This window comes from Staurois parvus, unplaced genomic scaffold (genome assembly GCF_062004578.1).
Source record: "Staurois parvus isolate SC_StPar_1 unplaced genomic scaffold, SC_StPar_1.0 ptg000207l, whole genome shotgun sequence".
Taxonomy (NCBI): domain Eukaryota; kingdom Metazoa; phylum Chordata; class Amphibia; order Anura; family Ranidae; genus Staurois; species Staurois parvus.
The window spans coordinates 3,002,497-3,015,059 of NW_028318003.1; the positions used below are offsets into that span (position 1 = coordinate 3,002,497).

A 12,563-nucleotide genomic window follows, 5' to 3' on the forward strand; every position below is an offset into this window, starting at 1 on the left:
GCATTATGTAACTGACAATTGCACAATCATGCAATGCTGTACCCAAGTGAAATTTATGTACATTTTCTCCCCCACAAGAGCTTTCTTTTAGTGGTATTGGATCACCTCTGCGGTTTTTACTTTTTGTGCTATAAACAAAAAAAGAATGACAATTAAAAAAAAAAAGTTTAATTTTCTGCTATAAAACATATCCAATAAAAAAAAAATTAAAAATCAGATTTTTTCATAAATTTAGATCAAAATGTATTCTGCTACATATTTTTGGTAAAGAAAAAAAAAATCTCAATAAGTGTATATTGATTAGTTTGCGCAAAAGTTATAGTGTCTACAAAGTCTGGTACATATACTGGATTTTTTAAAATTTTTTATAGTAGTAATGGCGGTGATCAGCGACTTATAGAGGGACTGCAATATTGCGGCGGAAAATTTTACACTGACACTTTATGGGAACCAGTGACACCAATACAGTGATCAGTGCTAAAAATATGTACTGACACTGTACTAATAATACTGTCTGGGAAGGGGTTAACATCTAGGGTGATCAACGTGTTAAGTGTGTTCCTAGCTACATGCTTGGTGTACACAAGCTCTACAGAGAGAAACGATTCATGACTTTCCCCTGTCACAACAGTGCTATGGCTATGTATACATAGCCATAGCCCTGTTCTTCCTTCTTGACTGACGATCTGCAGGTGCCAGTGAGCAACTGTTCATCAGGGCTTGCAGACCGATTTGTGCTGTGACAGTTCACAGCTGAAGATTTCCTCCAGCGGTGCATGCATGCCCGTGTGGCGGACGTGCAAAATAACATCATATACATGATTTTGCACAGGAATGTCGCCCTGTAGCAGTAAAACTGCTTTAGGGTGAAGGGCAAGTGGGGTTCTTCTCCCAATGGCTACCAAAGCATGGGACCACTACACCAACTACCAATATAAGAAGGCACTTTTCCATTGACCACTATTTTAGGGGAACTACATTTTTTTTACCATTGGTGTTTTTCTTGCCATTCTGATTATTTACTCAATTTCATGATTGCCTCTGAAACATTTTTTTTTAGAGCAGGCCAGTCTTATAAATCTGCTGTGTGTGTAAAATATGCTAGATACAGTACACTACATTTTTATTCTATTTGCTAGTATTAGGTTTGCAGTTTATAGGCCATGCAAATATGCAGGTACATGAAAATTAATTCAAGGGTTCCTCTGTATTGGAAAGGTTGAGAAAGGCTGGTTTAGACTGTCATGCAAGAGCCTTGAGATAGACTTTACCGGATATAAAGAGAATCTTTTGATTCAATTAATATTAATATCAATATTAAGAGTACTAACTTTCAAAACACTCAGTCCCGATTAATTCTCTGTATTTGTAATATGAACACAGTAAAAAAATTCAATTCAAGAAAAGCAAAACATAATTGGTTATTAGGATGAATTAGCCTTTAAAAAAAATTCAGTTTTAATCATAAATGAAACTCGTACAATGGGATTCTTCATGCAGCAAGACAGATGGGAACCAATATACAGAAGCATACAATCAACTCTCTTATTCAGTATGTGCATTTACTGGTAAACACTGAAAAATAAAAATCACTCACTTCTATGATAGACTCCAAAGTGGCAGGGGTTGTCCAGGACAGGGTACAAGTGGTGCCCTGGCAGTAGGGTTATATGTGGTAAAGGTGTGCTTGTCCTAGTGTGTCAGGGTGCAGATGGTTAACTACAAGTTTTCACACAACTATCACCTCTTGATATCACCTTACCAGCTAATCTAACATTAGTATCATAACACCAATTAAATTAATTGTCCAAAGGTGTTCTACTTCCTCATCCATATATTATTCCATGGTGTGATTTCTTCCTTGTTATACTCTTTGATATGATAATGTATTTCTTGCCCAGCTATTCAAGGAAAAAAGTTTAATACTTCTAGTTTAGCTTGTTACCTTGCTGGACAGGCTGTGCTTGTGAAAGAAGGAATTGTGAAGCTGACTGTAGATGGCTGGGGACCAGGACTAGTTGCTGGAGAGAATGTATAGATGCCATATCCTGCAGGAAGACAGAAAGACAACATATTAGCAAGCACTGTCATATTTAGAAAGTGAAAGATCTACAAAGGACATCAAACACAAGATACAAATCAAGATAAAGATGTGAGACTGTGATTTTCACTGTTTATGGTGTTATGGTTCAGACATGATACGATGGATAACAATTATGTTTGATATCATACTACCCATGCTGTATTATCTTTTCGTTCAATATAATATTTTTTTTTAACAAAAAAATTGTCAGTACAAAGAATGCACTCAATGGACAATGACATACATAAAAGAAATCCAGTATGACACATGAACAGGTTGAACAAGATACAAATAACAGTGAAACAAGTAACAATATCATCTGAAAGATAAAGAGGTAACGGTCATCCCAAGCAGTTGGTAGTGCAACATGGTCTATCCTCAGGGCTGGCAGTGCATAATAGTTGTCACAGACCAGTCAAACCATTGGGATAGGAAATAATAGAGAGCAGTTGTAGAAATGGAGAAGGTAGGAGGGGAAGTAGGGAAAGTGGTAGGGGTTCCTGGAGGTCACTATGTGCAAGTTGAAAATGGACCACATCTTATTTGGGTCTAACTGTCCTCCAATCAAAGTTCAAACAATGAACTGTCAAAGTTTGTGGAGAGAAAGTGAGACTCAAGCTGTAATATTTTCATGGTTTTTGAAACCCTATCCTGTAGGGTATCTTCAACCTTGGCATGTATCATGGCCTGAGTAATACAATTTTTGGTCTAAAAATTGCATCTGGAGTGTGTTTACCAGGCTCTAACCATCACCTGCTCAGCGGCCATAGAAGGTGCACCTAAGGTAGGTCACTAAATGTTATTTTGATATTTTCCCTGAGCCATTGGGGTCAGAATCACACATGTGTTCAAATACCATCATCTGGTCGAATGACATAGTTGAACAGATACGGAGTAAAAAAAATACTTGATTTGGAGATATCGGAAAATTTCAGAGCTGGGCAATTTGTTTTGTTCGCATAGAGCAGCAATGGGAATGGGCGAGTCGTCCTGAGTCAAGGGCTGCTACATCCCTGGACTAAATCACAAGGATAACCGTCTCCTATGGGACTTTAATGCAGCCATAACATAAATGCATAAAAAAGCATTTTGATACAAAATACATTTTTAAAAGATAAAAAGATAACAAAAAACAATTTTAAAACTCTGGCATTCAAGATATATACAGTCGTACAACCTGTAACTCTAGAATTTATAACACATGATCCAACATCAATAACAGTTGCAAACAGCCACTTATACAAGCTTATTATTGCAGTAAGGTCTGTCAAACTAATTTTGTATCAATAAAATACTTTTTTTTAAGAGTTTGTTGGTATGGCTGCATTGATGTCCCATGGGAGACAATTTTCCTTAAGATTTCAGAGCAGTGGATATGCCCAATGACGCAACTTAGTTAGACATCATTTTCTGTTTGAAGAGATATGACAACAAGGTCTAAACTACACTCCTGTAATGCCAAAAGAAATAAAGATACATACTCCTCATGAAACTGATCATAGCCTGTACAGTGTTGAGCCTCAGGTGGGGGGCAGCAAACCCAGAAAAGGCCTATGCCATCTCAGGGTATACAGTGCCCTTCGCAGAGTAAGCGACAAAAGTCCGGGCAAGCCGTCACATGGCCTGTGAAACCAGGCTTACCTAAGCAGCTAGGAGAAACAAAGGGGGGGGGAGCAGGGTGGGTAAGGGAGGGGAGGGTGGTGAGTAGGAAAGCAGCAAATGGAAAGGGGGGGGGGGGAAACAAGATCAGGGAGGGTCCCACACAGTTAAACCTTATTTTACCTATATGTGAAACAAATTCAGATCAATGAATGCTGGGTAAAATTATGGATTTTTAAGAAAGGAGAGAATGCCAAAGCTATTCCCATAAGGTTAGAAAATGTAAAGTAACTGGATTGGAAACACCCCTACAATTAGACGTTTTAAGCCATAAAATGTTATCAAGAGTAAGGAGGCCACAATCTGCAGCCTCCAAATGAGGTATTTCCTATTAGTTGCGCTAATTTTAGCTGCATAGTAATATTTCTAGAAGTTAGGTAGTCCTAGGCCTCCCTTCAATTTAGAACCCATCAGAGTAAGTTTAGGAAAGCTCAGATTTACAGATCCCCATACGTAAGACACCCATCGTTTCATAATCTGTAGGTAACAGGCTGGGGCTGGAATAGGCAAAACTCTAAAAAGAAACAGCATATTGGGGAGTAAGGTCATCTTGAATGCCGTTATTTGTATTGTCCTGGAATTTTTGGGTCTCAAGAAATGATAGGCCATCAGTACATCGAACTGAGTGATTTTCAAATATATGAAGCACTACCCCCTTAAGAATCGATGAGTTTTTGGTCCCTCTATAGTTATGCACAGCCAGGAAACATGCATTTTCTTGCACACTTGCACTCTGGAGATAGTAAACAGTCCTTGAGCTTAGTTTTAGGTTTTATTAAGGGGTATTGAACGTGGATGGGGCTAAGGGGTGTATGGGATGCCGAAGGAAACTGTGAACGGAGTATAAACTCCTTAGAAACTATGTACAGTTCCATAGACAGCAAAGTCTTAGTTGGAATAGTTCTCCAGCCCTCCAGGTGTACCACCTCAGACCCCAGATGAATTCTCTTCACCCAGCTGTCTGAGGGAATCCCTGGGCAAGGGGATACAGAAGCTGCCACTTAAAAATTAACAGTCCCGGGTGATTAGCTAGTCCGGTTTCCCACCTAAATGCCCTCTCTCCTTATCTGACCCAGGGGCTATAGGATTGTTAGAATTCAGTCCTCTCCTGTAAGCCTGTGGGTTGGTGGCTGCCTTCAGGCCTTACGCTGGGCTAGCTCCTTCCCTGCTTCCCAGGCTGTTCTCTCTCAGGGGATGGTGAGGCTGAGAGATCCTCCTGTCCAAAAACTCTACTTGTAGATGGGCCCCTCCCTGGGCCCACTCCCAGGCTCCACTCCAGGCTTCTCACTCCATCCTCTACTCGTCACTCTCCTGCTGCTGACCAGGCTCTCACATTTAAGGGCTGTCCTGACCCCATGCCAAGCCTCCTGCTTGGGGATTGGTCAAGGTCCCTTAAGGGTGCAAATCAGCCCCTCCTCACCCCCACCTACTGCCTTCTAGAAACTTCTCAAGCTTCTAGAGCAGGGGGAGGTATCAGGCAAATGACTTGCAGAGCCCTAAGCCCTGACCTAAAATTGACCTGGCTGACTCACATCCAGGCTGACTCATACCCAGGCTGCTATCCAGCCTCTGCTAAAAACCTAGCTAGCTGGCTAACAAGAGGGATGCCAAATATAGTTTGTGGACTCTATAACTTTCCTATAGACTAAATAATAAACACTGATTTGGGTTATTGTCACCAATGAAATGTAGAAGAATACAATTTGGCATACATTTATCAAGAAAGTTTATTTACTAGCAATTTTTTTTAAGCAGAAACAGAAAAAACACATTTCTTCCAACTTTTCAATCTCTCTTTATTTTATTTGGCAAAACATGAAAAAACCCAGTGGTGATTAAATACCACCAAAAGTTTGTTTGAAAAAAAATGCTAAACATTTAATATGGGTACCGTGTTGCGTGACCGTACAACTGTCATTCAAAGTGCAACAGTGCTGAAAGCTGAAAATTGGCCTGGGCAGGAAGGGGGTGTATTGAATTCGTTAAAGTATAATTTCTACATTTGCAACATATTTGGATTTGTGAAGATATTTGGTGCATAAAATGTGGATTTATGTCCTCTGAGACTATTGAGAAATATATTTAAACAAAAGGTTTGTGCCTGGAGTTCAACTTTAAATGGTGTTGGACGGTTTGTAACAATATGCTAAACATGGAATTGTATAGCCAAACAATGGGGTTGATTTACTAAAGGCAAATAGACTGTTCTCTTTGCAAGTGCAGTTACACTCATTTTCTCCAGAGATTAGTGAATGGAAATCAGCAGAGCTTCACCACATTCAGTAAGCTCTTAGAAGTGCATAGTCTATCCTAATAAATTAACCCCAATGTATTTACAACTATAAGATTGTTAATAAAACAGTAGTGTCATACCCCAGTCATCTGTCCTCCACCCATTATAGATCCTTGAGACAGATGGCATGGTCGATGAGGTATTCCAGGCTGCAGTGCTTCACTAAAATCTTCTGTTTTAATCTGTAACATATAGACACACGTTTAAATATGAAAGGAGGAATATGAACAAAACACATTTAACAATCAACTTCACAACAATTGATTCTAGGCAAAATGCTGCTGGCTAAAATTACAGTTCAGAGGGTAACTGTTTTGGAAATAAAGTGCAGGAACCAACAGTAAATTGTTTTCTACCATCTAACAAAATATCAATAACATTTCAAATGTATGCAATTTCACAACTTGGATACATGCCACTGTCCATTAAAAATGTAAAAAAAAAAACCAAACAGTATCTACCACCACATATTTCATGTAAAGATAAAGATTTCCAAATTCAGATTATTCTTGTTTTAAGTGTAGCACTCTCCTAGCTAGAGTAGTCTGCTAGGCCAAATTTAGTTTTCGCTCCACTGTAATAATTGGAATAGGGTTTAATAATGTGGGCTGCTCATGGTTTCACAGGTTTCTGCTCTACCACTTCCCCCTGATTTCTAGAAAATTCTAGAACACAGTGGGAGGGAGGGCAGAGGCTGCAGCCTGAATGTTTATGGAACCTAAGCCATTCCTTGGGAAAGTGTTCCCAGAAGGTGGGGAAGAGCCCATAAATAGTCTGAAGCCTGTGCAGCAAGTGCAGCTTGCAGTATGTGGATGTAGGAAAGTGTTCCTAAATCCAGCCTACTGGAGGAGACCCCTGTTGAGGGGCATTGCCTTCCTGGGCAGAAGCCAAGGAAGAAAGCCGGCCTGAAGACACTGAGGTCCCAGCTAAGCTTAGCTGGGATGTCTATTTGTAAAGCAACCCAAGAATCCACAGGGTCAGGAGAGAGCTCATAGGATAGAGCCAGTGGGAAGCTGTGGGAGAAAGCTCAAGTTGTCCAAGAGGAAGTGTAAGCCTACATCTCAATCACTAGGAAGATCCTGGTGGGATATCGGCAGGAGGCAACCGATGATCCTGGTGGCTGAATGGGTACAAGACGCTGCAAGTGTGACAGTGAGGTACTTGACACTGAGTAAAGCACAGGTCACAGGTAGCTGGAGATTGGGACTTTGTTGGAAGAGTACAGACAGAAGTTGTGCAGTACAGCCAAGCAGTTGTGGAATACAGTCAGGGGTTGTGCAAGGCTTTCAAGAGTTGTGCAGAGCAGCCAGGAATTTAGTTGTCCTCACGTTGTTCAAGTTTTACAGTTCCTTGGTATCCCATGCTCCTTACTGCCATCCAAGTTGATTGTTCCCTAGTAAAAAGCCCAAAAAGAAACCCCTAGACTGATTCTTGAGCCAGAAGAATGCTGAAAATGTTATGTGCCTGACTGTGTGCGCTAAAGGGCAGAAATTGGCCAGGCCCAAATTCACCAGTGGCTCTTTAGGGGAGCTCTACATAAGTTAATGGAACTATAACCTTTAGATGAAAAGATATAGTATACTTCTGCTTTAGCAATGTTTCAAGCTAGCCAGCAAACTAATGGAGGAACGGGCTGTCTCCAGGTGAGTCTGCTCTCAGTTTGTGCATATGTGCATATGTCCCATATGTGGGAACTTAGATCGTTTTGAGCTAGGGATCACAATTTTCTGTGGTGCTTTGCTGCCACGCAGTGGCGTTGCATGTATTTGTAGATGTACCGTATGCAACAAACACCTTTGAAAAGTTTAGTTAGGCTTTTGCTGCCTAACTTGAAAATGTGCTGGAGATTTTTTGTATATCACCCTGTGCACGTACACCTTTCTTGTACCTCTATATTTACTGCAAAATATGATCAACGGCTGCTGTTTAAAATGATATCGTGTGACTATTACAGTATGTAATGAAGCAGCACTGAAAAAACCCAAAGTGAACGTATGCATTTTACTTTAGGAGAGCTTTATTGTGAATTCAGTGCTGCAAAGTGAAGTACATTGTTTCCGTAATGTCGGGATAAGATTTAGTCAGATAGACAATAGTACAGGTTAGCATGACAGCAACGTTTTCACAGGTTTTCCATTTCTAAAATTCTAATTTTATTGTGTTCACTTACCTGAGCACTTACATGTAAATGTCATTCAGATCATCTGACATCATTGTTACAACCCTTTGTTGGGAGGAAGTATTAACTTTTTTTCTTCAGGAGGGGGTCTGGATCTGGTCAGTGGATACCCCTGAACCCCCATGTATCATGTACTTCTAAGGTCTCATTCACACAGGCGTACTACAGTATACACCAGTGCAAGGGCTGTCTTTGCCCTCACATTGGTGCACAGGTGTCCCATGCAGACCGTACAATTCATGTCAGTTGGGATGCAGCAGCTGCTCCTAATTTGACAGCTGTGTGGCTGCATGGACCCAAGTGCAGACAGTGTGCATTTGGGGCTGTACACCTGTACTGGCACAGCTGTCAAACTGGGGTCCCCGCTGCTACTGTGTTCCAATAGACACAAATGGCACTGCCAGCCATTGTGTCCCATTTGATGTGAATGGGACTTCCTGCAAGGGGATGCATGGAACACCTGTACACCCCAGTGTTTGCAAACATTATCATTGCATGGGCATACGCTCAAGTGCACCTGTGTGAACAAGGCCTAATATTCATTTGTTGCTAGCTGCAATCAGCCAGGAATAGATTATAGCCATTATCAACCATAGGGAGATGCTAAAGAAAAGCCACAACATCTCTACCCGAGCCTCCATACCGGCTGGAAGCACCTTGATTTTGCTACACTGGAAGCATTGTTTGCATTCACTTCTACAGTGCACTCCTATGGCGCAAAATGTAGACGCATCAACACATCAGACACTGATTGTTGTAGCTCCCAAGCTTAGTGCTAGATGGTGGTTTCATCAAATTGTGCCAACAGAGGCCCTCAGGAGCTTCTGAGCCATTTTAAAGTGGCACCAGGATAAACATTTGTTTCCCCTGCACCATGTTAGAATGACCCTCTGGACTTAGGTGGTTCAGACTGAATTCAAGACAAACAGCTATATACACATGAAATACATAGGGAGCCGTTTTACCTGCCAAATAATTTGTATGTCTGTCCTTTAAATAAAGAAAGTTGCATAGCCCTGCCACACAGCCCAGCCCTGTCCAGCATGGCAAAAGACCTCTGTTTTCTCTACGGCACTGAGAGGTCTTCCTCATATCTGAGGCTGGACACTGACAGTAGGAGCAGCACACTGAAGAGCTCTGTCACTTTGCTTTCTCTTCCTGTCAGCATGCTCTTTGTACTGCTTCTGCTTTTTCCAGCCTGAGCTAGGGTTTCCACCTCATCCCTTTAAAACCGAACACATTAATTACACAGGTTCTGAGGCTAATTTATTGCACATAATGCTCAAATGCAGGCCATACATGGGTCGAATGCCGATCGATTTTTCGTCCGAAAATTGAAAATGTCATTTGCTCGGTAATCCGATGGTGCCATCAATGATTTCGAAAATTGGCCGACCAAGTCAAAGTTCACCCCAAATAACAGGCGAAACTTCTGTTCCTTCCAGGTCACGGTTCATGCGCATATTCTTTTCGGAAAAACGGTCATACGATTTGACCATCATTGAGTTGAAAAATTGGTCGTTTTTCACGAATTTTCCAACATGCACGATCACTGAAAAGGGAAGGAACCACAAAAATTGGCCAGTGCCATTGACCCACTAACAGAGCGAAAATCGTCCGATTATTCTTAGGTTAAATTTTCGGATGAAAAAAAGTTCAACCCATATATGGCCGGCATAAGTAAGTTTAATTACCAGCTTAATCAGCCACAGAACCTGTGTAATTAATGTGTGTTCAGTTTTAAAGGGATGAGGTGGCAACCCTAGTCTGAGCTCTGTTGTACAAGGATTGCAAGAGACAGATGCAAAGTCAAATTCAAGCACTTACACTTTTTTTCTTTTTTTTTTCTGCAGCTAGTGTAAGGATGTCTTATTAAATACAGAGCAACATTAAAACCACTTGCCCTCCTGAGGATTTACCCCCCTTCCTGACCAGGCCATTTTTTGCATTACGGTGCTGCGTTACTTTAACGGACAATTGCGCAGTCATGCAACGCTGCACCCAATTTTAATTTATGTCCTTTTTTCCCCACAAATTGAACTTTCTTTCGGTGGTATTTGATCGCCTGTGCGATTTTTTATTTTTTTGTGCTCAAAAAAAAAAAATTAGAGAAAAAAACATTTTTGACCTTTTGTTATTAAACATGTCCAGTAAAAAAAAGTAAAAAAATCAAATATCATAAATTCAGGCCAAAATGTATTCTGCTACATGTGTTTGCTAAAAAAAATCCCAATACGTGTAAATTAATTGGTTTACGTGAAAGTTATAGCGTTTACAAATGGCGATATATACTGTATACAGGGATTTTTTATTTTTACTAGTAATGGTGGCAATCAGCGACTTATAGCGGGACTGTGGGACTCCGGCAGGCATTCTGACACTGGGGGGGGGAACTGACTTGGTGTCACTGACATCCCCAGTGACACCAATACAGTGATCAGTGCTTATACAAAGAACTGACACTGTACTAATGGCACTGGGCATAAAGGGGTTAACATGGGGGTGATCAAAGGGTTAACTGTGTGCTGTTTTGCTAAGTGCTGTGTCCATGTGCTTCACTGTAAGCACACTGCTTTGGATGGCTGTGCACAGCCATCCAAAGCAGTGTGCACAATCTGACATGGAGGAGAACCGTTTTGTTTTGTTTACAAACAGTTCTCTTCCCCATCGGAGATGCTTGGCAATCACTGGGCACCAGCGAGTAATCACTGTCCGGGACCCGGTGATTGACAGCTTGTGCATCCCCCCTACCTGGAAATGCAAAATCACACTATATCTATATATATGATTTTGTGCACCCATGCCGCCCTGTAGCAATGTATCTACTATAGGGCAGTCAGGAAGCGGTTAATAGGTCTGTTTTATATTTGCCTGGAGTTCAGCTTTAAAGCTGCATAATGGTATTTTCTAGATTGCTTTCACTCAAACTTCTAGAACTATCCAAGAAGAAATAAATAATGTATCATTTGTTAAACAAGACTAAGCAAACCCAAAAACCTGCTATGGTTAAAATTCTGATGTGGTCACACCATAACTATATTTACAGTGTAAAAATTATAAATAGTTTTGGTATAACTGCTATTTTTATAACAATCCAGTGGCATATATATTTACTGGGGAGGAAATGTAAAGTTCTTTTAATATTTTGCACATTACAGAAATCCACACAATGTACAATATGCAGATTTTTGTACTTGTATGCAGTGGTAATAATGGAAGTATGCACATGGTTCCTAAAAGCTCTGAAGGAGTTAAGACCTGTTTTCGTCCAAGTTTACTAACAGGCACAAGTGTTTTCTAATAACCTGGCTCTTGCAGGTTCCCCACCCACATCTTTGGCTCCCCCACCTATTTCCCCAAGGAAATGAGACAGGAACCAACTTGGAGAACTGAATTCCCTCCAGGGACCGCTCCTCACCCACAACATTTCCTTGTAGTAGAGATATCAGGAAATAAAGAGGGCCAAGGCAAGCAAATGCTAAAGCTATGCCATGTTGGGCAACGCGCTGCAAAAAGCTATATTTGTTCATATACCAAGACTGCCTTAATAAAAAAACATGACACTGGGCATCAAATAAGCAATTTATATACAATACTTAAATCAGGAAAACATTTGAAAATATAAATTGTAACAGAAATCTACTGCATGTATAATAAAAGAAAAAAGGGCCCATCGTTTGCAAACATGTACATTTAAGTATGTTTTTGTGAAAAAGGCCTAAAGCAAAGGGCTGTGTTTGCCTGCATTGGGACCACCGGCTGTGTCCATGCAGTCACTGCATCCCAATAGACATGGGCAGCCTGCATGCAGATGCATGGCCCTTTGCATGGATGTATACAGAACTGAAGGCATTTTTCATCAGACTGCAAGCAGGCAGGCTATTATCATAGAAGAGACATACAATGCGATAAACTACACCTACCTGCCTGCTTGTGGTTTTCTGCGGTATGTAAACTGCATACATCAGTGATAGTCCCTGTGTGCAGGAGTTACATGATCTCCCAATGGCCAATGAAGATGCTCATAACACAGCACCTGGGAGGAGGATGCCAGCGAGGGATCCGGACCATTAGAGAGGAGGTAAGTAAAGTGAATTTAGTTCCACTTTAAATGCTCCCATACGAATGAAGCCTTACTTAACCACTTGCCCTCTAGAGGATTTACTCTCATTCCTGACCAGGCCATATTTTGCAATTTGGCGCTGCGTTACTGACAATTGCATGGTCATGCAACGTTGCACCCAAACGCGGTGGGCATTCTGATACTGGATGGGAACTGACGGTCACTGACATCCTCAGTGACACTAATACAGTGATCAGTGCTAATAAAATGCACTGACACTGCACTA

General features: G+C 41.0%; 1 protein-coding gene across 2 annotated transcripts in view; it reads right to left on the reverse strand.

The window, feature by feature from the left end:
- Window positions 1-12,563, reverse strand: part of POU2F3 (POU class 2 homeobox 3) — a 160,809-nt gene that overhangs the window by 48,305 nt on the left and 99,941 nt on the right. For both annotated transcript variants that reach the window (XM_089678645.1, XM_089678646.1), the window contains exons 4-5: window positions 6,116-6,217; window positions 1,946-2,048 (exon numbers count right to left, since the gene is read on the reverse strand). In XM_089678645.1, coding sequence (XP_089534771.1) covers window positions 1,946-2,048; window positions 6,116-6,217 — 205 coding nt within the window. The remainder of the gene's footprint in view (window positions 1-1,945; window positions 2,049-6,115; window positions 6,218-12,563) is intronic.